Genomic DNA, 26,874 nt, shown 5'->3' with positions numbered 1-26,874 from the left:
TGTTATACTTGTGGATGGTGGTGAGGCTGAAAAAGTCAGTTCTAAAGTAGTAAAAGCCCAACCCATTCACTGCCACCCTCTTTCCAAGTTAGAAAGAATCTCGGACTTCAGTTGTTTAAAATGTTGAACATTTAATTCCTTTAGACTTAATCTTCTATTAAAGATTAAAAGAGTACTCTTAATTTTTAGACTCTGCATCACAAGACCATGGACAAAGCAGAAAAGTCGCCAGGAAAAGGGTCTGCTCCAGTGACTCAGACAGCAATTCGAAGGTGGTTAAGAAAGCATCAAAAGCCAAAACGGGTCTCCTAAGAGTTCCTCGAAGATGTGCCACCACCGCTGCTACTAGGATCAAGCTGATGAGTGATGTGGAAGACGTCAGTTTAGAAAATGTGTGTACTAGAAGCAAAAAGGGAAGGAAAAAGTCCCTCCATTTTGCATGTACCACAGCTAAGAAGATAGTGAGTGATTCTGAGGGAGATGTAAACTGTGACGTGCCAAACGAACAATATGGCTGTGAAGGGAAGCCACCTGAAGCCGACTCAGACGGTAGTACAAAAAGTATTAATCAGTCTTTAAATGAAGACTCAGACTCTGAAGGTATGTTGAATTCAAGACACAAGAACAGGCATACCAGTAGTCACAAAACAAATGTTGCACCTTCTAAAACAAAGAATTCCTTGATTGGGTCTTCGGAGGAAGATTCAAAAAGCCATATTCCAGGGAATGAGACTGGTAGAAAATGTTCTGAGTCAGCTCCGGTGCAAAAAGCTACTGCAGAGAATAACTTTGAAGAGGAACTGAATTATGGGCTACGCAGGTGGAACGGCAGAAGACTCAGGACCTATGGGAAGGCTCCTTTCAGTGAGACAAAGGTGATGCGGGATTCGCAGGAGGCAGCCGAGGTGGCGGAAACGAAGAGGAAGAGACTGCGTTCTGAACTGGAAAATGTGAAAGCTTCTGAAACACCAGGGAGCCCAAAGTGTGGACCTGACACTAGTCCCAAATCTGATTCAGATTTGCGATCTGCCACTGAATCAGATGCTGACTTTACTGATGATACAAAAACCAAAAAGAGGAAAATGAAAGGAAAAGCAAAAGTAGTTAGAAAAGGTAAAACTTTCACAGCTAACGTATCTAAAACCATGAGACGACAAAGACAAAGCAAACGTCCTAGGTTAAATGTGGATGACAATGACTGGGAGGACGTGGACTATGCAAAGTCTAGAAGAGTTCTTCGGCGTTCAAAGATAAAGACGAGGAATCAGGGCAGGAGGACCGTGAGATACCACGATGGGGATGACGACAGGAGCTTAGAAAATGTGTTAGATTTTGATGATTGCACCTTATGACCTTGAGGGAAAACCAGTTCATTGAAAGAGGGAATGGACTGGAATTTATAGTGAAAGCTGGCTGTTGAAATTATTTTTTGTCCTACAATTCAGGGAATATATTTATATTTTTCTATGAAAAGTTATGAATGTGACTAAATCATGACTGTTATTTTTATTTGCACTTGCTTGCCTTTGTAGCAGCATTCAGCACAGGTGCCAAAATATGCTTCATTTTGGGGGCAGATCTACTTTGACAGTATTTAACTACATATAGCAAGAGTTTGAAATATGTTAAACACTAGACATTCTGGTTATCAAAACCAATGAGCATTACTTTCATGGTAGCAATTGTCATAGTTATTTTCAGAATTCGTCAAGAGGTGGTAGTTTCTAATCCCAGTCCTATTGTAGTATGAATTTCATGTGACCTTTGTTTACAGATTCTTCATAAATATTATGTGCATACTGACATAACAATCGTGGGAGGGGTAACCATGATTAGTAGGCAAGGTACCTACCACTTTTTTCTTTCCCTGGCTACTTGAGTAGAGTGCATTATACCAGATTGGTCATTTTCATTGAAATGGTTTCCAAGTTTTGTTTCCAAGCCCTGTTGGGTCTTTTTCTTTATTTTTAAGGAAAATATCATCCATTTTATTTTATAAACTTGAATTTATAAAGTGCTGGTAAATTATTATTTTTTTTTTAACATTTGTACATTTTAAACCTCTAAGGCCAGACCATAATACTAGCATTTTCTTTTAAATTGTGCACTAACAAAATGCTATATAATTTGTCTTTCCAAGATCTCCTGGTTTCCATGTACGGAATTTAACCAAAATCTTGGTCTTCCATAGTCTTACTCTGTGAAATAGAGGAGTTTGTGTGCCTTAGATTTAGATAAAGTGTGTTCTTCAATAGAGTGTACAGGGCTAAAAGAGTAAATTATGTGTAATTTCGCCCCATCTCTTGAAATTGTAGAGTTGATTTTTGTTAAGAGTGCAATCACAAATCTCATTTATATAGGAAAATAGTTAAATGTCATTCTCCATCTCTTTTAGTCTACTGCTGCCATGTGCAATCCCAAGCATTCTTTGCTGGTGCAACTAAGTATCTTTATTAGTGACCTCTAGTTTAAATCTAAGAAACTGTCATGTGTTGTGGGAAAATAATTTTGAAATCCACTTAAAGCGTAACTTTTACATCATCAAATACCATAGTACACTTATTTTCGAGCCAAATATTTTTACTTGATAGGTTGTGCTACTCCAAACAGTATATAGGTGGCCATTCCTAGCTTTTTTGTGCCTGAAGATGGACTTGATTCAAGTGGTTTACATATTTCGTAGCTAATGGGGTATGTTACAGTACTCCCACCCTTTGTTATTTATTGGCCCTAACTGTGTTTGGTTTCAGACAAAATTAACCCTTTTCTCCTGTGTATCCTTAAGGTGGCAGATAAGGAAAAGCATCAGACTTTGGTATCAGTGTTAGAATGTTCTTAAGTGTTGCTACTTTTTAGTTATCTTTTCCAGTTGACATGGTAGAAGGTACTTTCTCTTTCTACTCTGGTGTAAGGGGAAGGATGTTCTTAGACATTACCAACTGAGGTAGGTGGTATACCTACCTCTCCTTCGGTTGTTGAGAGAGCTATCACCACTTCAAAACTATGATGCTTTTCTTCTCAAAGCTCGTGTTAACTGTACTGTTAACAGATTGAGTCAGGATAATTGTCCTCGACTACTGACCTGAAAAAAATTAGTGGCATGCTCCTTACTTCCTTAATTTTAGGAAATGGTGATAGATGTCATATCCATTAATTTATTTTAACTCTTCTTAAGCTTCTGTTTTATATCTATTCTCAGGGTTATAACTCCATGTTTACCATCACCTGGAAAAAGGTACCAAAAAAATCCATAAATAAATACGGACTATATTCATAAATACATCAGTTCTTTTGGTAAAATGATATTTGACCATTTAGGCTTCATCAATAGAACTAGTCTTATCTTTTGGACTAAATTAACTGAATTGATTGGCTGGTCAACCGTTCATAATTGTTCATTTTGTCCAAAATGGTTAGGCCTTTGTGTGTAGAAGCAGTATTTTGGTTTCATCTGAAAAGCAAACAAACAAAAACCCCCAAAAATTAGCCTGGTGACTTTGAAAGCATGGTTGACAATGGTAGCTTCTCAAGTTCTGAAGTAAACTAAGGGATTATAGAAAGAATCATTTTTATGGGTTTTTTTGGTCACGGTGCTATTCCTAAGGTTAACTTTGAATATGTGACACACACTGCTAAGTACCTTTAAGGAAAATTAATAAATAATTAATAGTTCAAAATGTTTACATTGAGCACTAGAACATGTTTGACTTTTTTTCTACTTCTCTTTATGTGAAATGAGCAGGGATTTAATGCACAGATGTACTTTAATATGTTTGGGATCAGTTTGTATTTTTCTTGTGAAAAAAGACAAAAGGTTACAAAGTGAATGTGAACTGATCCAGAAGTAAGTGCTATAGCTTTCAGTTGCACTTGAAGTAACTTGATGTATATGAAAAAAAGACTACTGTGGTTGTGTATGTCCAAAGTCCTATGATTTTATTCATTTATGGTTAAAAAAAAAGGTTTGAGGTGTATTTAGATTTGATTTTTGATTCCTTTGAAAGACTAATTTTACCAAGCATATTAAGACAAAAAGATTTCAGACATTAAAAAAAAAGGTGAGGTTTAAAAAAGCTTTTTTCCCCCCACTTCCTGCTTATTTAAAAAGGGTATACTGACAATGTGTAGTAACTTCTGAATAAAAGGAAAAGTTTATCCCATTTTCAGATAATTCCTAGGGTAACCATTCTCCCTTTATTTTAGGGATTAAACCCTTTGTCAATTTAGTAATCCTTGAAAGAATGATAAAGCATTTATTTACTCACAGCTTCTAAGTTACAACAAAAAAGTTTCTTCTAGATAAGAGTTGTACCTAAAAAATAAATTAGTTTTATAATAAGAGAATGGGGGGAAAGAACTTATGTTTTAGGAAAAGGCACTTCAAAACCTAGACGTGCAAATGGGAAAAGGAGACGTAAACCAATAAACATGCCATCTGAAGGTAACTACTGTCCAAAAATAAGACCCGTCACTGAATCCTTCACACTCCATTGCTTGATGACTTCTTAAGTAAAAGTTCTCATTCAGAGTGACGCTGGGTCCATACCGTGTTCCCTGTCCCTCTTCCCGCCTGTTTTTCTTTAGAATAATCAGAACACAGAACTTATTAACTTCACTGTATGGTATTAAAAACTAAAATGAAAGGGTTTTATTAATCTCTCCTGTCAGTACAAATTGAATTTGTGTTACCTGAAAAAAATGAGAGGTTTGTGTATCAGTAGATTGCAAGAACATTGTTAAAGGTGCATACAATATTTTTGGTTTTTCCTTTCTACTTCCTTTGTACTCGTTTTTTGAGGAATAGTTAAATGGCTAGAAAAGGTTTTTTTGCCTGCCTTTTCATAGCTGAAATGCTATCTCCATTCTTTTCATTGATACTAAGTCAATATATTTATCAGGTATCTTGTGGTTGTCACCAAATCCTTTAGTTCGTACATTGTATGGAAATTATAGTTCAGTTATTCCAGTATGATGGAGTTTAACAAAGCACCTTCATTGTAGAAGAACTTTCCGTCTGTTAATTATTTAAGTTATATCTCTCAACTTCTGCTGTGGGTTATCAGGGAATAATAAAGCAGAGACCCTAAGAAATTTGCAACCTAACAGAATAAGACTGTCTCTTATTCTAGTATTCGGGAACATACATACCAGATCAAATATATTTGTCAAAGCTAGGGAGAAAATGGAGCATTGTGGAAGAATCTAGTCCAACTTGATTAGTAAATGCTAATCCTACTTATAGCTCAAATTGTGAATTTAATGGAAAGAACTGAAGTGTGAAGAGTATAATGGTGAGGGCTGTGTTGTCTTTTCTCACATTTTAAGAAAAGTTTTTATAGCTGTTTCTTAAAATTATAGATGTTGCCTAAGGATACATGGGAATTCTCAAAGTTAAGAGAAATTTTTACCAATCACTCATAATCGGCCAAACTGGTTCCTAATATGTTGTTAATCTGGTAGAAGAATATCAAGACTCTTACTTGGTGTCTCTTCAAGGATTGCTTTTATGGATTTGATGGAGGAGGGGCGGGGACACTCACAGCATTTGAATCCTACAGATTTGCAGGCTCTATCTTTGGCAGCATGCAAGTTGCTACAGACTATTTGTCAAGACCGATAATTTCATTGAATTTAATTATCAGTGCTACAGCATATTGTCTGGTCATAGTTTAGTTTTTACGTTAATTTTAAGGTAAGTTTTATCATTTATTAAAATCTTTCATGGGAATTAGGACTGTAAAGAGAAAGAGGCATTCTGACAATTGAAATGAGATGGCACAGACCATGTGGACTGCAGCAGCCAGCCCTACCTACTGTTGGTTCCACAAGGAAAATTATGTAGAAATCATTACCTTTTTTGATCAGTGGTTAAATGTTAAAGGAATCTTTAATTTTTAATAGGTTGAAGTTGATTTCCTAAGTTTTGATCCACCCTTAGTCCTTGGACTGTATGGACATATTCAGTTCATCTGTAAAATTCTACCACTTTACTGGAGCTTGTCAAAAAGGCAAATCTTTAATTTTCCACTCCCACATGAGAGCTCTACTTTAACTTTCTAAATTAGCTCGTTACCACGACTGAGTCAGCATTGTCAACTAGGAACCAATTTTTTAGACAACTAACTGAAGTAGTAGAGTATAATAAATTTAATAGTCATCATAATTACAAGCAAAGGCTTTTTTTTTTTTTTTTTAAACTACTACGAGCCTTCTAGCTGGTTAATTCTGTGAGGTCTGCAACATCCAGTCAATGTCCATTGCAGCTCATCTTTACCTCTTGTCTTAAGCAACTCTCCAACCTTTATCCATTTGTGATTTCTTCTCATGCAGGCAGAATGCAGGGCTACAGTTTGTTGTGAGCCAGGGGAAACCGGAGGGAGTCAGATGTTCTTGAAAAGGGGCTGCCGTTGGACTGTCTGTGGCCCTGCTGCTTTTCATTCGTAAACTAATAAAGTAGATGGAAAACCCAGTATTTACTTCTGATATCTTCTTTTCCTGCCTACGTTAGTCTGAAATGATGTGAGATCTCTCTGAAAAAATTCATTAAGCAGATAAATGTAAGATCCCTGAATTCATACTTCATATAGTTTTTATCAGATTTTTTAGAAAAAAAGTTGCAGTAGCCATCACAACTCTTGTGAGAATCATTATATGACTGTTACCAATTAATTGCTCCTAGAGATGAAAGAAAACTATAGAGAGATGAGCTGTAGATGCAAAACAAAACAAGGTTCTATGTACCCATCATTGAATGAATTAAAGACTTAAGTTCATGTGTTCAACCACAGAAGTGACCAAACTAGCAGAGAACAACTCTTGGTTACAGAATTATTTCTGACAATCCCTTGACCTGACACTGCCATACCACAGATATTGACTTCTCAGTGTTACCAACTCCCCCTAGAAAAATGTTAAACCCAGCGAGTTACAGAAAACACTATTCTACAGCCCTTCTCTAAAGAGACTTTCAGTTTATGGGATCTTCTGGAAATTTACGCTGTAAGGAATATCAGTAGTAAATGCTATTTGCTTCCTGAGTTTTGGTCATTTCATTGCCTATCAATGAAGAAGAGACAATGAAGAAAGGACATATCAGATCTGCTCTGATAAGAGGCTTGCAGGACAGAGGTTATGACTTGCAACTAAAATGTTTCCCCTTTATAGGGATTTGATTTATCCACCAATCACAGTGACCAGTAATGTCTGTACTTAAAGTATATGAAATAGGCTAGCATATTTTCATTTTGATTCACACATTCTTTTATATTTTTCCATTATCAAATTTGTTTCTAATACTCCCAGTTGAAATGCTGATAAGATTAAAATTGTTTATGCTTCTATAGCAGTGATACGAAGTTTACTTTGGATTTAGGAATACAATTTTGTATCATGAAGTATCATAATTGGAATATGAACCTTAAAGTACAGAAACTAGAGATGGCTGCTTTGAATCAGAACTGTAATGTCTATATCCAAGTTTCTATTCACTACAGACTATATTAGAATACATAGTGATCTCTGAGTTATAATTTAAAGTGGTCATCTAGGTAAACTCTGATGGAGCACCATTAAAGGTGTAAATTTTCACTCTACTAATGAAGTTTTTACCATACCCAAATAGGGAATCATTTACAGAAAAGCAACAATGCCTCTAGCACTCAGTGACTATTCCAACACCTGTGGCTGACCCAAGACCATCTAGGATAGTAGGACTTTTGGGATTATACTGATTTGTTAGTATTAAATGACACGATCACAGATGTATCTTTAGAGCAGTATCCTCCAAAAATTTTAAGCTTGTACCCTAATACATAAATTGGACTTCTCTCTAACCCTGAATTATCCTGTATATATTTCTAAAAACTGTTTGTGATTTTCTCAAGGACAATAAAACACTTTATAATTTACCAAGTTCTCAGTAATAAAATTAACACTGACTTACATGTATGTATTATTATATTTTAAAAAGTTCCCCATTGTCATTCTTCTGTCTTCCTCAGATTGTTTTTATCTTTATGAAATTCCCATTTTATGGTCTGAGTCTTTAGAGATACAGCTATATCAAGTTGGAGTTGCTTATACAGTATAACTTATTCCTGTATTCTCTCTCCTCTGGACACAGTTCATATTTCCTTAAAGCATTTTTAAAAGCCTAATTATAGTTTCTTCTGTAGAATCTTAACTTTTCCCTTATTTTGGATTACAAATGTCTTAAGAGTTGGTATTACTAGGTTCCTAAGTTGTCAGTATAAGTACTTTCATCACTACATTAGAAAGGAATTAGTTAAAAAATAAAAATAAATTAGTTAATGCAATTTAAATCATTTTGTCCCACAGAAATTTTTAGTGTAATAGGATTTTATCTATACCATTCAACTGGATATGTTGTTGGGAATGAACCAATTGTCTATTTTTAATATTTTTTTCAACATGCAAATGGATGCAGTTTGTTGACTCATAATAGCATATCCTTATCTTACCATAAAGTACAAATTTCACCTTAATTTTGCCATATATTTTTAAAAACGTCATCTGTTGTAGCATATTTATATTCTAGCATTTGCTTAACATTGATTTAATGTGCTAAAGATTCACTTTGAATCCAGGGTTGGTTTGCTGAGACAGTAGTTTATAATTTAAAAACATTGTTTGAAGTGGTAAAAACACCACTTTAAGCCAGTCCTCCTTTCACTCCCCAATTTCATGCGCAGGGGACTCCACAGAGCCCAACCAAGGGTGTGGAGCGGGGGGACCTGCTGCATGGAGCCCTGGCCTGCTGAGTAGCTCAGCCTGCTAAAATGCCATTTTTGCAATGCCATGGGACTTATATTGAGCACATCATGTCTTTAGAAATAGAATTTCACTGGAAAAGCAAATAGAAGACTGAGGCATTTGTGGGGGGTTGCTTTTAGCAGAGTAGTTCCTAATCTATTTTGGGAGAACTTTCATGGGTCTTGGAGAAAGCACAAAGCGCATCTTTGAAACGACTTTCATAGACTTAAGGTAAAATCTGAAGGGTTTTTGAGTGTGGAAGACCTTCCTCATAATCCTTGCTCTGTTGTTAATGAACATGTCAATCCACAGAAGCCATTTTCACCTGTACTCATTTGCCCTTGGTGACAGAAAGATACACATCTCCCCTCACAAAAGGAAAAACTAAGAAGGCTGGTAATTTGTAGTTTCACTGCTACAGAGTAACCGTGTTGATAGCTGAGAAAACCCTTATTTTCTGTTCTTAGCAGTGAAAAGGATATAGGGGAAGTGAGTCCTCCAGATGTGTGGTGATTTCAGTATCTGCAGCCTGTCCTTATCAACTGCTGAATGTCTGGAGACATGAGGCAGGGTCCTACAACCTCACCCCCCAGCAAGACTTATGAACCTTTAAGACAGTTTTAGGTAGTTTGACTCTGGCAGCAAGACTAGATTGCCAACAGATAAGGCCCAACATTCAGGGGCTAATGAACTTCAGATGCATTTTTATCAAGAGATACTTTTGCCCCAGATACTTGTGCTCATTAATCTTGTATTTGAAACTTGAAAATATGGCATTCAGATGTTGGCAAAAATAAAAATGATTTGAGCCCATCTCAGCTGGTAGATGTCGAGTGGTAGGCCCAGCACCACGTGGCAGCTCAGCACGACCCCGCTGAGACCCATCGGAGCTACCTCGGAGGCCGCCTCAGGCCGCGTGAAGGACCTGCCTCTGTAGTGTGCCTTTTGTCCTGCCTTTTGGCTGGTGGACCCCGTCAGCTTCTAGCTCACAGCTACAATAACACTTCCTCAAAGGAAGCTTTCCCTTACGAAGTTAGGTTTCTGGAGTATTTCTCACAGCACCCTGTGCTTCTTCCCTATAGCAACTATACTTGCGTGTGTAGAGTTCATTTCTTTTAGAATATTTAGCCTGATCCTCTGTGTGCCCAGCATATACCAGCTCAAAAAGTATCTGAATAATAGTGAAACTAGGATTTAATCATTTCAGTTATATAAAATGCTGGAATAATTTGAAGAAAATGAATCTAGGATGAAAACCACATTTCAGTTATATAAAACTAATATACAGTTCCTTTTTATCTACTAGTTACCCATGTAATTTTTTTTGACTAAAGGAAATATTGGTGTTGGAATTAAAACCTTAAGGATCTTGAAGTAGGGCTGATGCTATATCATCATAGTCATGATGGCATTTCCTTCTTGTTTAGGTTCTAGGAAAATTATTTCAGAAATCATATTGAGTATTTTAAAGTAATTCAACATAGAGTATTAGAAATGATACCAAAATTTAAAACCTACAAAGTTCTATTGAAAAAATTCAGATTTTTAAAAAGTGCTTTTAGGTTAGTAGCTTTAGGTTAGTGACTAAATGTACTTAACTCCATTCTTACAAGTCTGCTACTGTTTGAGTGACAGTTATCCTTCCAGATTGCAAAGTATGCCAGGTGCAAGGGATCGTAGCTTCTACCCAAGACTTCCTTTTGTAGATAAGGAAATGGAAGGTTATATCAATGTCGAAAATGTATCATTGACGATGATCATTTATGTTTTTTAATTTAGCAGTGTGAGTAGTTTTAACATTTATTGTTGAGGAATGTATTGTTGAGGAATGTAAGTAGTAGTAAAATCTTGTGTTACAAGATTTTTCCATTTATATGAACTTTCACTCATTTTTCAGAATCTGTTCCTAGAGACAGAGAACCCAATACAAAAATGAGAACACGTATGCATAATCAGAAGGATGCAGTGCAAATTCCCCGCAGATGTGCCACTGTTGCTGCAAATAAAATAAAGATAATGAGTAATCTAAAGGAAACGATTTCAGGACCAGAAAATGGGTGGATTAGGAAGAGTAGCAGAAGATTGCCCCATCGAAATGCTTCTGCTGCAGCTAAGAAAAAATTACTGAATGTTTATAAAGAGGATGATACAACCATAAATTCTGAAAGTGAAAAGGAGCTAGAAGATATTAATAGAAAAATGCCTTTTTTAAGGCGGTTCAGATCCTGGAAAGAAAAAGCACAGTAGTGACTATGAAAATGTAGAGTGGAATTGAAAACCAGGGGCCACAAGTAAACTGGCAGTTGCATTCTGCTCCTAGCTCTAACGTTAATCCCTTGTTGGCACCTTCTGAGGAATTTCTAAAAGCCATAAGCCAGTGGGTCAAAGTGGGAGGACGGCTTCCTCCTAGTCAGCCCTTGTACAGACACACGTTACAGAGAATTCTGAGGGGGAAATAGATTGTGGAGCCTGTAGCTGGAGAGGCGGAAATAAAAGACAAATGGTCTGTCATGAGATTATTCCTTTCCAGAAAGGAAGGGCCTTGAAGAAATCTCTTGATTCTTTAGAGGAAGAAAATAATGGGAATTGTACAGGGTTGAGATTTCAAAATCTCAACCTGATGCTAATTTTCAGGGTTCTGCATTACAGTATAAAATTTCAGACCACCATAACTATAGTGTCGTTAATGAAATAAGAGAAAAAAAGGCACATTTCAAGAGGAAGTGCCATTGAGCCTATTTGACTTTTGATTGAAGCAAATATTTTAACAAGATCCAGTCCCCATAATTCGCAACCCCCAAAGTTATAAACAACTTAAACTAGAAGGACCTGGGGATTCAATGATGGGGATGTTGATAAATGAGTTCTGAAGTAGAGCGTTGGAAATAGACAATTAGAGAAAATCCATTAATATTCTTCTTTTGTTTATAATATTGGAATTCATACTGAATGGTGACCACTTGATATGACTAATTCAGGGAATATATATTTTTCTATGAAAGCTATGAATGTGACTATTACAACTTTTTCTCATTTTTACTTTCATGTAGCGGCATTTACAAAGATGGCCAAAATGTGCCTCACTATGAGGCAGATCTTAGTTTCAATGACATAGAAAATAAAAAGTATAAAGATCAAAACAGTCCTATTTTTAGATGATACAGTCACATCCTCTTATGTTTCTCTACAGCACCTTAAAAGAACTTTATGAACTTACTACAAATTTATTACAGTCTGATCACAATGGCAGCATGTCTGGGCTATTTCAGTCCTTCACTAGGATTGGAAAATCTGGTCTTGATACTATAAAGAACTTATTTGCAATGAGGTTTAATTTGTTAATAGTTGAAATTAAAATCACCAGATTAAATGAATGCACTGTCAAATCTTTTTAACATGGTAACATGCTATTGGAAAACTGAATTGTTAGAAGCAAGTTGTTTTCCCATTTAAAAATATCTGTGAATATTAATATAAGATTTGCATGCGTAAATCTGAGAAAGTAAAATATAGAAACTTAAGGGTTTCTATTCCTTTTTCATTAGACTAATGTAGTGCATATTTTTTGGTTATACAAATCAACCGAGTGTCTTGATTACTTGAGAAATTTGTGGTTGCATGTCTGCTTAAAAAAAGACTTTCTGTTATTTTCTTTTTCTTAGCATAAGCCAGAGTATTTCTAACCTACGGAGTCTGTGTTCTTTGCTCTGTTTATAGTATATTTTCATCCGAAATACTGATACCAGTAACTTGTTACTAGTACAGGTGAGAAAGGGAAGAATTCCTAATAAACTGCTAATATTTTTAGGTGCATGAGGTTTGATTTTTGATCTTTAATGAAATGTTTAAACCCATTTTCAGTCCCATATTTACACTTAATTTCATAGAAACTTCTTATTGGGTATGCTATGTCCTCAACAAATGCCATAAAATGAAAATGTTAAAATCTCAGTTTAAGACTATTTTATGCAAAGTTTTTTGACAGTTTCAGTGTCATGAAGATTTCATTTTGAAATTATAACTTACTGTGGTGGGGTCAATTTCTGTCAGTACTTGAGATTGTATCATCAGCCTTCTTTCATAGTGGAATCCCTTTTCTGGTTGAGTATTTAATTTGAATATATACGTGCCATTTTTTAAGTGTTTGGCCTAAATTTATTGTAACTGCATGAAATAAGCATTTGTTTAAAATTTAACATTCTTGTAAAACTCTCTCTCTCTGAAATGTATGCAGAATTTTAATCACGGCTAAATGTACTATCATTACCCTATTTATAATTTTAATCAGCTTTCCACAAGTGATTTTTTCATAATGTAACTGAAATCAAACTGAGGATCTTACTGGTAAAAATGAAGCTATTTTATTCAACAAAAGGACTAAGTGATGCCCAAACTTTTATTCTGCAATTCAGTCATTCTGTAAAACCAAGTAACCCAGGAGTGTTAATGCAGTTTTAAAATATTACACTGGTAATCTTGTATATTCTAGCTTGCTAGCTATACCCAAAGTTTCCTAAGCTCTAACTGGATAGCAATTTGGTCTTATTGTTTATACTTAAATGTTCAAATTTCTTCAAAACTCAGTATATTATTTTGCAGTAATGTGTAAAATTGCTAAATACTGATTTTATGGAAAGGCTTGTTCCACTTCTTTAAACAAGATGTTTCTAGCAACAGATTTCTGAGATTTTTTTTTAATCTCAAGAGGCTCCCCCGACCCCAAATTAGCACTTAACTTTGTTACTATTTATTGATAGGGTTCCAGAATGTAAGCAATGCCCTCTAGTTTCAGCACAACTAAATCTAGGTGAATGGACTTTTTTTTTTTTTTCCGTTGCAATACTGGGTATTTTCATTTAAACTATGGTATAGTGTCCCTTTTCTCTCCTGCTTGGATTAGTGCTCCGTTAACTCTGCCTCGATTAAATTTGAAAGAAGAGAACCAATTCAAAAATTACATACTTTGCTTATTAATGAAAGGCTATTTAAAACGAAAACAAACTTTGTATTAGAAATGGCCAAGTTTTAAAAAAGAAGCAACTATTTTTGCATTCTCATGAAGTCTTTTAGATCAGCTTGACAAGCATCAGCTTTTGAAATGTGACTTCCTATTGCCAGAGTAAAGGCTCATTTTTACAACACCGCGAAGCACTGTATTTCTTCCTGCCCTTCCATCCGCCCTCTGTCCACTGTCACTAGGACGCGTCGGGCCGGCACCTACCTGGGGCGGTCGCGGTTTGAAGCCGGGTGCTTAATAAGCCAAAGCTCACCCAGTCACTCCTAACGGAGAAGAAAACGGAAACGGATTTAACGAAGGAAAGGTAACCAGCCTGGCCTCTTCCCGGAGCGCTACAAACTGGGGCTGGGGCGGCCGAGCCCCTCCTCTGCCCGTTACCTGCCGGACAGGAGGCCCCGCCCCCCGGCTCGCCTCTTGTTTCTCGCCTCTCTAGCCCGCAGTCATCCGATCTCTCGGTGGCCCCGCCGAGCTCTGGAGGCTGAAGAAAAAACGCTCCGGGCTTGCGCCGCCGCAAGGACCGGAGCGCATGCGCGGGGGAGGTGCCCCGGGTGGGGGGGGGCGGTGTGTGGCGGTGCTCAGGGGCGCTTGCGCGGGACGCATGCGTCGTGCTGTGGAGCCGCAGTTCGGCCGGGAGGGTGTGAGGGTGGCTATGGCGGCAACGTTCTTCGGGGAGGTGGTGAGGGTGCCGTGCCGAGCCGGGACGGAGGACGAGGAGGAGGAGGAAGAGGAGGGGAGGAGGGAGACGCCCGAAGACGGGGAGGTCCGGCAGCAACTGGCGCGGAAGAGGTGAGGTCTTGGGCGCGCCGTCGCAGACCCGGCCCGGCGGGCGCAGGAGCAGACGCGCAGGCCCAGGGGTCGCGGCTGCTCCGCGCTCGGCACCGGCCCTCGGGGGGCACAGGGGGTCCAGACAGCTCCGGGGGTGCCGGGTGGAGGCGTCTCGCGGGGCCTGCTGCAGGCTCCGTGGAGCCGTCGGATCCTCGCGTCTTTAAAGGCTTCCTTTAGCTTTGATGCAGGTGGTTTCCTGCGGCCTTGTTAGGTCTTCCAGCGCTGCAGGGCTGTCTTCCCGCCCCAGGTTTGTCGTGTCTTTGGTTCATGGACATAAGACAGGTCTTTTAGAACTTTCTTCTCCGCCGGACACCTCAGTTATCATTACGTGTCAGTAGCAGATGGATATGTCTTTTTAAAAAATGGATTATTTCCAAACACACAGACACTGGAGAAAATAGTAAAATGACACTTTAAGCCCATCCAGTCACGTAAGTTCAACAGTTATGAAGATTTTGCCACATTTATTTTATCTCCCTCCACCCCCTAGGTGGGTCCCAGTCACCGTGGCCTTTCACCGCTACAGTTTTCCGAATGCGTCTCAACGATATAGGCATTGTCTTACGTATGCTGTCATCCCCGGTAACAATAATACTTTTTGCATACTGTGTAATAGCCAGTCCATGGTCAGATTTATGCAGTTGTCTCAGACGTGACATTTTACAGTGGGCTTCTGGAAATCAAAATCCTGGCCAGGCCCGCACCTTACATTTAGATGTTTCCTCTTTTGAGCTTCCTTTCGTTTGGAGCCAGTGCCCCTGGCTTAGAGACTGATTGTCCTGCAGGATGTCCCGTGCTCTGGATTTGCCTGATTGCTTCCTCTTGGTGTCGTGTATGCAGATGTGTGTCCGTCACCTGCATTTCCTGTAAAGGGAGCTCCTTCTGAGAGGCTTGGTCAGTATTTTGCTGGCACGGATGCCTCGGAGGTGGTATTTGCAGTTTCTTACCGCGCACTGTGGCCAGTTGCCCCACTTTTAGGGTTGCTAAGATGGATTGATCAGTGGGTCCGCTGGACAGCCTGATCCCTCTTGTACGGTTCTCCAGGAGCTTTGCAGCAAAGGGTTTTTACCTGTTAGTTATCGTCGCCTGAATCCATTGTTTCCTTAGGATTATAATTATGTTCTTTATAAAATTAAAGTTTGCATTTTACTTAATACAAAATCCTACTTATAGTAGCCTTTTTGTCATAGTATAGTACTGATTACATTTCAATTGCTTTCGTTTCGTCTTTTCGTTTCTTGTGTTAGGGAGGTGCGGCTCCTTCGAAGACAAACAAAAACAACTTTGGAAGTTTCTCTGCTAGAAAAATATCCTTGCTCCAAGTTTATAATTGCTATAGGAAATAATGCAGTAGGTAAGTGGAAGTGCATTAGACTACACATTTCTTTTTTCAAAATTTTATTTATTTATTTGTTTATTTATTTATGGCTGTGTTGGGTCTTCGTCTCTGTGCCAGGGCTTTCTCCAGTTGCGGCAAGCGGGGGCCACTCTTCATCGCGGTGCGCGGGCCTCTCACTATCACGGCCTCTCTTGTTGCGGAGCACAGGCTCCAGACGCGCAGGCTCAGTAATTGTGGCTCACAGGCCCAGTCGCTCCGCGGCATGTGGGATCTTCCCAGACCAGGGCTCAAACCCGTGTCCCCTGCATTGGCAGGCAGATTCTCAACCACTGCGCCACCAGGGAAGCCCTAGACTACACATTTTGTTGAAAGAGCAAAAGCTGAAGTTATTTATTTCCACCATAAAAGATTTCAAATGTCTGTTACTTTTTTAGAAAAAGTCGTAGCGGAGTAACTTTGTATCTGAGTGAATTCTATCCCTGCTCATGCGGCACTGTCTTTTTGATAAGCTTGAAAAATGAGATTTAGAGGAAATATTCTTGGCTTCGGGAACTTACGGAGTCAAGGAAACACTGTTTCTAGTATACGGGTTTTCTTAGGCTTCTGGGCCTGTCGTGGCCAGACTGGGAGGGCAGTGGTGGCATGTGCAACATGGCCCCCTTGTCACAGTGGTCCTTGTATGTTTTTGAGTTAACCAACTTCTTTAAAAACATACGAAGCACTCTAAAAATGACAATAATAATTGCTACATTTTTCAGTACTTGGTTTCTGAGATCTTCACATACATGAATTCATTTGACAGGTTAAAGCCAGAACGGTGCAGAGTGCAGCTAGAACAACGTGCACACACACAAGTACACAAACCTGTATCGTTTCAGGGGGTTCACAGGCTTGGAGGAGAGCCTTGGGGAGCCCCAGTGAAGATTCCTTGCCCTGTAAGGTACCCCTAGTGCTTGTAGAGCAGTACATGGTAAACAACTGCTGACTCATTCACATGAAGTTCTCCTGGCCTGAAATTTTCCACAAGTGTGTTACAGTGTGAGTCTGGTAAAGTCTGTCAGCAAACCTGTCTTCTCGATTCCTGGCTCCAGTACCGCCTGTACTCAGGGTGTGGCCTTTAGCTTCTTGAGGCCTCAGTGTGTTTTTCTGCAAGATGATGGTGTGCATAAGGTTGATGGTCTCAATGGCACTTTCAGCTCTAAGGTTCTCAAGTAACTTGAATATCTTTTTTATTGAATAGAAAATGCAACTTGCAGAAGCAAACACTAACTTATGCGAATTGTTTTTCGCAGCATTTTTGTCGTCATTCATCATGAATTCAGGAGTCTGGGAAGAAGCTGGTTGTGCGAAACTCTGGAATGAATGGTGTAGGACAGTGGACACTACACACCTGTCCCCCGCAGAGGCTTTTTGTGTGTTTTATCACCTAAAATCGAATCCCTCGGTATGTGGGGCCTGACTTGTATGTTTAAGTGGGGTTCCTTAGGCATCATTTATGTAGTGTTCCTTTGAATTCCATGTCCCTTTATATCTCCTTTTGGGCTGAGGAATTCTGCCTGTAGGCAGTGGTAGTAACCACTTTTTTGTCTGGTTCTTGTTTTTTTATTTTATTTTTATTTTTTAAAATTAAAAACAAAAAAATTTTTTAATTAAAAAAACTTTTTATTGAAGCATATTTGGTCAACAATGTTGTTACTTTTTTGTTTATATAAATGTTAATGTGGTGTGTTGGTAAACTTCTGAGGAAATTCTGAAATAACTTTTTTAGAAACAAACCAGAAACATTAGATATTTAAACTTTGCCCTCATTCAAAGAATGATTTAAGCTGGCAAATGTAAACATGGGAAAATGCGTACTCGCTGCGGAAGCAGGGAGTTCTGCTTTGTCACTGTATACCCGCCCGGTGTTCAGCCAACGCTGAGCACAGCCTAGGGACTGAGTTAACACTGAGCAAATGGATGCTTCGTGCATTCTAAATACAATTCTGTTGACCTCAAGCTTTCGTCCTCGCTTAATTCATCCTGATTTTTTTTTTTTTTCTTTTGGCCGCTCCCCTCGGCTTTCGGAATCTTAGTTCCCCGACCAGCGATCAAACCCATGCACCCTGCAGTGGAAGTGCAGAGTCTTAACCACTGGACCGCCAGGGAATTCCTAATTCATCCTGATTTTTTAAGTTATGAAAGATAACTCTGTAGCTGATGCCTAATGATTTCATTGGAACCGTTTGTCCTAATCCTATCCTTGGGTTCATTGAGAGAAAGCAGTGTCCTGGGCGGTTTGGGAGACAAGTCAGGCAGGTGAGGTGGCCAAGCAGATGATGTCTGTCTCGCCACCTGCTTGTCTGACAGAGTGCCGTTCCACAGCTGCTGAGCGCTTGAACAGAGGCCAGGGGCAGGGATTCAAACAAGGCAAGAAGTCAGTAATTCCATAATACTATAATGTTAGCCTTGAAAACTATAAAATTTGATTTTGTAATACTTACAGTTTGTTTTTGTAATGTGTTATCCAAAGTTATTAAAGTTTACATAAGGATTTTTGTAAACATCCAGTATTTATAGGAAATTAAGCTTTTTTTTTTTAAGAGTTTTTGATGTGGACCATTTTTAAAGTCTTTATTGAATTTGTTACAGTATTGCTTCTGGTTTATGTTTTGGTTTTTTGGTCCCAAGGCATGTGGGATCTTAGCTCCCTGACCAGGGATCGAACCTGTACTCTCTGCATTGGAAGGCGAAGTCTTAACCACTGGACCACCAGGGAAGTCCCAAAGCATGTTCTTTATCTGATCCTTAGTGGAAAGTTTTCACTCTAGGATACATCATGGAGGTCAAGCAGTAGAAATTTCTGGTACTGCATTTAGTTACACCATTGATTTGTTGGGTGTCTCTTGACTATCCAGAATCTTTGTGTGTAGCTAATTACATATCTAGTCTTTTTCTTCCCCCTATCCCTGGGCCCCCTTTTTCCCTCTTGTGCTTCTTCTTCTTTTTTTTTTTTGGCCACACCACACTGCATGCGAGATCTTAGTTCCGCCCAACCAGGGATCGAACCCGTGCCCCCGAAGTGGAAGTGCGGAGTCTTAACCGCCGGATCACCAGGGAAGTCCTTGTGTTTCATTTTTTCCCACTTGTGTCATTAAGTGTTAGTGTTTCTGGCAATATTTCAATAGAAGACAAAGTTGACTTTTATGGATGCTATCATTCCACAAGCATTAATAATCAGGAATGTCATCCTTTTACAGCATTGTGCATTGCATGTTTTCACTTCAAGCACATGGTCTGGACATGGTTTCTAGAATAATATCGCCTTCCAGGCATCAGCAGTGTCCTGGGGTACCGCTGGGCTGAGATGCTGCTGGACTGCTGTGCTGATAGCACTTAATGTTTTTGTAATGCTTTTTGAGTTTGATCTTCACAGTGTGTGGCACCACCCACCCCGGAAGGGCAGCAGGCCTGGTGTCGTCTCTGTTTTATAAAGAGGACTCCGGTAGTACTTACTGATAGTATCTTTAGAATCTCCTGTGCCAGCCCTCACAGTTGCTCTGTCAATGTGCACTTTTCTCTGATACTAATTGCCAGTAGTGGCTTGATTCTTAACTTTTAAATTTTAAAGAAAAATAAGGCAGTAGCAGATTAAGCAAAACAAGTGTTATCCAGGGGTTATGTTAGGATTCACATGATATGTATATGATGACAGTGTGGGGTGTGTGTAACATTTATTTGACCTGACAGAAAACTCGGGATTTGATTTTCAGGTTGTGCTCTGTCAATGTAGTTGCTACGTTGCTGAAGATCAGCAGTATCAGTGGCTGGAAAAGGTAAGAGAAATTCTGGAGTTGCTACTTTATCAAGGTTCAGTATCTTTACACTTAAACCTATGTAGTCAGATGTTGAAGCGGGATAAGTATTTGCTCTTTCCCTTAGAAATATAGTAGGAGTTTGTTATAGAATATAAAGAATAAAAGAACTCATTTGGCAAATGTGATCAGCGATGTGCTAAAGATCGGTGGTCATAGAGACATAAGACATAGTTGGAACAAGTTACCCCCATGAAACAGAGCAGGGTTGCAGCCACGGTGAAAACGGGCCGTGCTGACGACGCTGCCAGAAGTGCAGGGACGGGAGGTGGGAAACTGGGTTCCTGGGGTTGGCGCTCAGCTGACACTCACACCAGGGTTTCATCCATTTTTCGTAGCATTAGAATGGATCAATTGAGGCTTCATCTTGTGGGAAAATTGAGCACATGGTATGTGTCCACTAAAACAAATTTTTCAGTGAAGAACTTAACTCAGCTAGAAATTTTAGAGAATAATCATTAATTTTGGTAGTTGCAGGTTATGATTTTAATTATTTATTTACTTATTTTTGGCTGCGTTGGGTCTTCGTTGTTGTGCGCACTTTCTCTAGTTGCCGCGAGCGGGGGCTACTCTTCGTTGCGGTGCGTGGGCTTCTCATTGCAGTGGCTCCTCCTGTTGCGGAGCATGGGCTCTAGGTGCACGGGCTTCAGTAGTTATGGCTCACAGGCTCTAGAGCACAGGCTCAGTAGTTATGGCACGCGGGCTTCAGTAGTTGTGGCTCGTGGGCCCTAGAGCACAGGCTCAGTAGTTGTGGCGCACAGGCTTAGTTGCTCCGCGGCAGGTGGGATCTTCCCGGACCAGGGCTCGAACCCATGCCTCCTGCATTGGCAGGCGGATTCTTAACCACTGTGCCACCAGGGAAGTCCAGTTGGTAGTTGCAGGTTATTTTTAAATGAAATAGCCCTTTTATATACGTCTTTTCAACATTGCAACTTAAATCTTAGGCATATTTTTATGCAGGTATTACAGTTAAGTTCATTAGAAATAAGAAATTTGGTGTACACCTGCTTTAAACCAGATTGGCATACTTAGAAACATTTATTAAAAGTTATTCAATGCATTTTATTAAATGAGGAATTTTCTAATAAGATCTGTGAATCTTATGGTTGTATATGTGATTTTATGCTGTGTACCTATGTGTATTTTCTAGAGAGAGGGTCCATAGCTTTCAACAGATCTCAGAAGGGTAGGAAACTGCCATATTAATTTGTATTGTTAATTTATGTAGGGCGTTTTATTATTTTTGTTCTATGGAACAGCTTTTCTCTCTCAGACTTGAAGAAATGTAGAATTATGCATTTCCAAAACAGAATTTTTTAATCAGTATTTTTTCCCCCGGGGATACTCTTTGGGTCCCTCTACTGTTTGGTTCATGTCAGCCGCATAATCCTGGTAATCACACACAGTCCAACAGTTGTCAAGTATTCTGGCTTCAGATGATAAGTATTTTAGCGAGGATGATAAATCAGGCCTTGTGAGTAATGTTATAGCCCTTAAATGGGACGTATCTGCTGACAAATGCATGTGGTGTTAAGTTTTGTGTTTATTTATAAAGCTACACTGTAATTAAAGTAGCCTTATAAATCACTTATGGCACATAATATAAAATCTTCAGTTCCCTTGCTATTTGAAATAGCCATTTTGTTCTCTTCATAAAATATTTTCAAACAAGGTGCAATGACCTAAAATCTACTCTTTTTTTCCTTAAAAGATAGCTGTTTTTTTTTTTTCCTTACATCACCAAAGATTTTAAAAGCTGTAAGGGTCCCTGGAAATCCATGAAATACCAACTTAGGTGGACATTGAGGTCTTGAGCGATTGAAACGTAGTCTACAATTGAAATAAATTTAAAAGTGAATTTAAGAATCAATTGCACTGATAAAACACTGTTATGAGTGCCACTTGCAAGTGATGTTCTTAGAAACATCCTTAATACAGTGTTCTTGAACCTATTATGTTAGTGAAAGGATCACTTCCTGTTGCTGATACAACAGTAGTCTAAGTGGAGCGTTCTTAGAGATACCTGTGTTAGAAGAGATCTTGATCACGTCACTTTATCCAGTAAAGAATGGATGTCACTCCCATTCACTTCTATTCAGTGTAACACTGTTCTCCACACTGATTGCAAGTAGTGATCTTAGAAACAGAACGAACTGGAACAAACCGAAAAGAATAATTTGCAGGCATCTGTGGCGGGCGGGAGAGGGCGTAAATGAACAGGTGCTCATAGTTGAGTGACTGCCTTACCTGCCATGGCATCCCTGGGTGTTATAACAGCTGCTCTGCCTCCTTTGTTCCTGACTTCATTTAATCCAGATCACACCTCCCTCAGGTAAGTAGTCCTTAGTTCACGGGTGAGGAAAGTAACTTGGAGAAGGTTACCCAACTAGAAAGTGACAGAATTAAGATCAGACCCAGGTGAGGGCGCAGCAGAGCATGGGTTTTGTTTTTCCATGGACAGTTCCACCCCTGCAAGGTGTGTGTGTGTGTATATATATATATATGAATGGTGTAGATAAACAACTAGAGGGATGTTTCTATTCTGTCACGAAATTATACATATATATTTTAATTTGAAATCAATTTTGTGCTAGGTTTTTGGCTCTTGTCCAAGGAAGAATATGCAAGTAACTATTCTTACATGTCGACATGTTACTGACTATAAAACTTCAGAATCTACCAGCAGTCTTCATACTCCTTTCCTGAAAGCCCTAAAAACACAGAATTTCAGAGAGCCTCCTTGCTGTTCACTGCTAGAACAACCAAATATCGTACATGACCTTCCTGCGGCAGGTGGTATTACAGTGCATAACATTCACATTTTATCTTGTTATTGCTTTATTCATAGTTATTAGTTGGACTAGTAGGGATCTTTTTGAGGTAGTTTGTTAATGATGATTGATACCATTGTATTGCTGTTTGTCCTCAGTAGTTGCTCTAGTTGCTGGCATATTCTGTTTGGTTTGAGTGTTGAAACTTTCCAGACACACAGTTGTATGAGAGCAGCTCAGAGTTCTTAACTGTTAGCTTCAGAGTTGCCATTTCTTTTTGGTCTTTGATAACTCATCATGCAAGCCAGTGTGAGATGTAAATTGTTGGTGTATGAGAAGTTGGTAAAGTATGTTGTAATTTTCAGAATAGAAGCTTCAGATATTGAATTTTGGTAGTTGCTTCAATAGTTTATTTTTTATTCCTGTTACTAATTATACCCTAACATCATATCAGATTATGATTGTCACTTTTTAGTGGCTAATACGTTATAATATATAATTCAGTGTTATTTGTTAATAAATAAAAGGTTTTTAACTTTAAATGTTAAGTTTACTAGAATAAATGGCTAAATATTTTACATTATGCATTGTATATTTATTATTTACTTTAGTGTAGTCAGCAAAATTTTAATCTTGTGTCTTAGCTGACCCAGATGTGTCTCAGTAGTATGTTCAGAAAATGCTAAATAAACATCTGTAAAAGCAAGAGATAACTTAGGAAAATAAATTGGCTTTGAAAGAAAATGTGCATTATAATTGGTTCAAAATGTCAGTAAATGCTTTGATTAAAAGAGGCAACAGAGATGACTATTTTTAAAAGCAGCCTTTATGAGTTAGAGGTATTTAATTTTAAAATCATATAACAGAAAACTTAAGTGATTTTTTTTTCTTGTATATTCATAGTTCTGAGTTATTGTCAAGTATGGAAAATCTCTGCAATTCTGTACTTATGTTATACTGATGTGATGAAATTAGACCTAATCACAGTTGAAGCTTTTAAGCCTGTACTTTCTTCCAGAAGCTTGAAAAGTTTGGTTAAGGTAAGGTTTTATCTCATTGACTTAATAGCTGAGTTACTGTAATGAACTTAGTAACAAACATAAATGTATGGTATCAGTGTGAAACCTAAGCAGCACGTAGAGATCCTTTTTTCTCCACATAAAGAGAAAACTGCTGGTCTGGCAGTTTGAATTTGATTGTCACATATTCTTCTAGATATACTTCTGTAACTTGGAGAATATTTTGTTCATGTTTTGTTAGGATAGATCAGTGCTTTAAATCCCAGATGTTTGTGTGGAAAGATGTTTTTAGTGTTCAAGAAGTTTCTGTAACTAATTAATTTGGAAGGTGTAATATTTGAGAAGGCATTTTTGAGCACGGTATGGATCACATTATCGTCATGTTTATTCACTTAATTTTGCGTGGGACTAGATGAGATAAATCTGTTCCCTGTTCTCAGTCTGGATATATCTGTGGGCTCCTTTCCCAGAAAAATACATATGGGAACATGTATAGCAAAGTTTTGCCAGTAATTGCAGGTAGTTTAGGAACTCCAGTCCTCTCCCTAAGAGATTAGCTGAAAGTCCGTGGACTCCTGGTTTAAGAACTTCTTCCTTAAAGGGAAGAGATTATAACAACATTGTTCCAAGTTGGAAGCCTTGTTTTATTCTAGAATGGCCATTAGTCTTAGGGCAGCTTTTCTTGTAAGTTCTGTTGGCGTCATCTCATTTCATAGCTCTCATAAGTTAGTTAGATTGTCAACTCCGTGGGAACGTTTTCCCTTTTGGTGTCCCCAGATCATCCTGAATATGATGTGTGGAAGGCCCTCAACCATTTGTTGAATTAGTAAGAGTGAAACTGTAACTTAGTATAATTCAAGTATATCTTTCAGAAGAGCTAGAGTCATGGATAATCTTTCAGACAAATTGAGTTATTTTGTATTTAGCATCTCCTTCCGAGGATATAGTAACTAATAGTGCTGCTTGCATCTGTAGTTAACCGATTGGCTCTTCCCACTTCGTTGAGAGCAGGGGCCATGGCCGTTGTGTCTCTTCTGGGCACTTTCACTGGAGCATCTTTGCCACAGACATCGTGGCCACAAGCATGTTCACTGCAGAAATTTTCATCACATAACTAATTGTCTGAAAGGCAGTTTGCCACAAAAGATAAAATAACGAAAAATAAAAGAGGGACATTAAAAAGGACATAGTGAAACATGAGAAATGAATAACAGATTTAGAAAGATTTTATTGCAAAATACAAAATATTTGAATACATTTAAAACGTATGTAAATTTATGGCACTACTGTGCAAATAACAGATTCTGTGGGTTGTACCTAAGCTCTTCCAAGTTGTACATATATGTGAGCATATGTGTGTGTATGTATATATACATATACATATATGTGCACGCGCGCACACACACACACATACATACATATATATATAGGTTTGTTGATTTGTCTCTTCTTTCAGCATTGCACCTTTTCTTTTTCACCTGAATTTCTTCCTTCATTAAGAGAGGTATCAGTGTCCAAGCCTGGGATGCATGTGTGTGACCTGAGCCTCCTTATTGCCTTGTGAAACATTTTCTGCACTGTTTGTTCTTGGCCTGTTGTCACATGTCCACTGGTGGACGTTCTAAGTAGGATGGGAAATGTGAACTCTGCTCTGCACCTTCAAATCACCGAAGGATTTGTCAACTGGTGTGTTACCGTTTTCTAGTGTAGTACACGGTCTGGCTTTATCCTTTCCTATTTCACATTTCCCCTAAGTTTTGTCACCGGATGTTCTGTCAAGTTGATGCGCATGGTTGTCACGATCCCCTGTTTTAAGACGCCAGGTCTGCTCGTCACCCTGCACACCATCATGAGGGCCGAGACTTAAGTGACTTAGAGAGTCCTGTGTCAACAGAGAGACCCAGACTGTCGGCCGTTGTTTCGTCTTTTGTAGCAGAATTGCCGTGCGGCCAGTTAGCCCTGCGGTGAGCACGGTAGAGAGGAGCTGGAGGCTTGAGCAGGAGGGCTGGGCGGGTTCCGCTCGCGGTGCAGTCGGTGCTCCGGGCACAGGCGCTCCAGGAGCATCTGCACTCATTCTCACACTTGCAGATCATCTGCCATGTGGGCTGTAAGTCAACTTCCAGTGTCTAAAAATATTCTTTGGAGAGGAAATTTAATTAACTTTTTTGAAGTGGCTCTTTGAAGGGTGCTGTTTTCTTAGTGACCAGATACAGTCATCCTGGCTTAGGTCATCGCTTCTGTCCTCAAAGTGGTATTTGGTCAACAACATGGAATTCTCTTGCACGCCTGCCGCGTGGACCCCACGGTGCTGGGCGGTCCACAGCCTGGAGGTGGCGCAGGCGGTCACTGTGCCAGGTGCCAGCCAGGGCAGGGGGTGGGGGCGAGGCTGGCCCGAGGAGAGGCCCCAGGGGGAGGGTGGCCCTCCAGCTGGACTGGACGGATGGGTGAGTGCTGGGGTGGGGGGAGCGTGCAGAGGGAGGCGGCATGGGCATGAAGTGGGCAAGTTCAGGGTGCGTGTGAGGAGAACGGTGGGGAGCGTGGTACTGGGGTGCAGACGGGCGTGAGCTCAGGTGGGAGAGGTGGGCCAAGCAGAGTGTCCTGTCCGTCTGAGGGCTTTAGGCTCCCGGGAGGCCTGAGGTCCCGGCAGAGCTTTGGGCGGGGGGCGGGGTGACACGCTCGATGTCCCGTCTGCCGAGCGAGGAGGTGAGGGGCAGGGCCTGTCACGTTTGGTGCCCTTCCTTGCTTCTGCCTCGAGAGTGTGCCTTGCTCCTGACTGAATGCTCAACCTCACTATATGAACGCCTTTTTTCTCTCCTTCCAGAATATTCCCCAGAGCACAGAGATACTGAAGAAATTGATGACAACAAATGAGATTCAGAGTAACATTTACACATGATTCCAAAGATTGTTTTGTAGAGTATATTACCCATCCATTCCTTTAAGGGGAGCCGCGTGCTCTCTTTTGTAGGTTACTTTTTTTTCAGGGGAGTATTTTCAGGATGTTAACAGAATAAACTTATTTTAAATTCATTGTAGTTTTTGTTCCTTTTTTATGGTGGTACTGTTCACACCTGAAATAAGCCAGATGTTTTTCTTTATCCACTAGGTGGGAGTATTGTTTTATTTGAATATTTTAAGGTAATAGAGTTAAATTGTTAAAAAGCTACAGATAACGACAGGTTTTAATAATATGGAAAAATATATACTTTGGTGCAAAAATTCTGTATGAAACCTGAAAGTTGATGATCTATTGGTGATTCTTATTATTTGGAAAGGT

The 26,874-nt window shown here is 39.3% G+C and overlaps 2 protein-coding genes and 1 long non-coding RNA gene across 11 annotated transcripts in view; 2 read left to right on the top strand and 1 right to left on the bottom strand.

Moving 5' to 3' along the window:
• BRWD1 (bromodomain and WD repeat domain containing 1) overlaps window positions 1–6,603 on the top strand; it is a 120,417-nt gene extending 113,814 nt beyond the window's left edge. For all 3 annotated transcript variants that reach the window (XM_082458726.1, XM_082458728.1, XM_082458727.1), the window contains one exon: window positions 190–6,603. In XM_082458726.1, the coding sequence (XP_082314852.1) occupies window positions 190–1,352 (1,163 nt within the window). In that variant the 3' untranslated portion in view covers window positions 1,353–6,603. The remainder of the gene's footprint in view (window positions 1–189) is intronic.
• Window positions 6,133–14,331, bottom strand: LOC309659290. 3 transcript variants are annotated; one of them, XR_014262712.1, is made up of 3 exons: window positions 14,168–14,331; window positions 13,994–14,052; window positions 6,133–10,469 (listed from the first exon to the last, which is right to left on the bottom strand). It is a non-coding gene; the product is annotated as an uncharacterized lncRNA (long non-coding RNA). The 3 variants fall into 3 exon arrangements; XR_014262713.1 differs by lacking the exon at window positions 14,168–14,331 and having other exon boundaries at window positions 13,994–14,161; XR_014262714.1 differs by lacking the exon at window positions 14,168–14,331 and having other exon boundaries at window positions 6,133–6,530; window positions 13,994–14,161.
• A 50-nt stretch (window positions 14,332–14,381) lies between these two features.
• PSMG1 (proteasome assembly chaperone 1) lies at window positions 14,382–26,627 on the top strand (the record flags this gene model as incomplete). 5 transcript variants are annotated; one of them, XM_082458867.1, is made up of 7 exons in its annotated part: window positions 14,382–14,575; window positions 15,862–15,968; window positions 17,246–17,397; window positions 19,706–19,768; window positions 22,402–22,600; window positions 23,482–23,618; window positions 26,419–26,627. In XM_082458867.1, the coding sequence occupies 7 exons, from the start codon at window positions 14,388–14,390 to the stop codon at window positions 26,491–26,493; spliced, it is 921 nt and encodes a 306-aa protein (XP_082314993.1). In that variant the 3' UTR covers window positions 26,494–26,627. The 5 variants fall into 5 exon arrangements, with proteins under 5 accessions (XP_082314993.1, XP_082314994.1, XP_082314995.1 ...); XM_082458868.1 differs by lacking the exons at window positions 22,402–22,600; window positions 23,482–23,618; window positions 26,419–26,627 and adding an exon at window positions 21,187–22,391 and having other exon boundaries at window positions 14,387–14,575; XM_082458869.1 differs by lacking the exons at window positions 22,402–22,600; window positions 23,482–23,618 and having other exon boundaries at window positions 14,388–14,575.
• Between the last annotated feature and the right edge of the window lie 247 nt (window positions 26,628–26,874).

This window comes from Balaenoptera physalus, assembly GCF_965194825.1.
Source record: "Balaenoptera physalus genome assembly, chromosome: 4".
Lineage (NCBI taxonomy): Eukaryota > Metazoa > Chordata > Mammalia > Artiodactyla > Balaenopteridae > Balaenoptera > Balaenoptera physalus.
The sequence above is the reverse complement of the archived record's forward strand: the minus strand, read 5'-3'. Positions and strand labels throughout refer to the sequence as shown.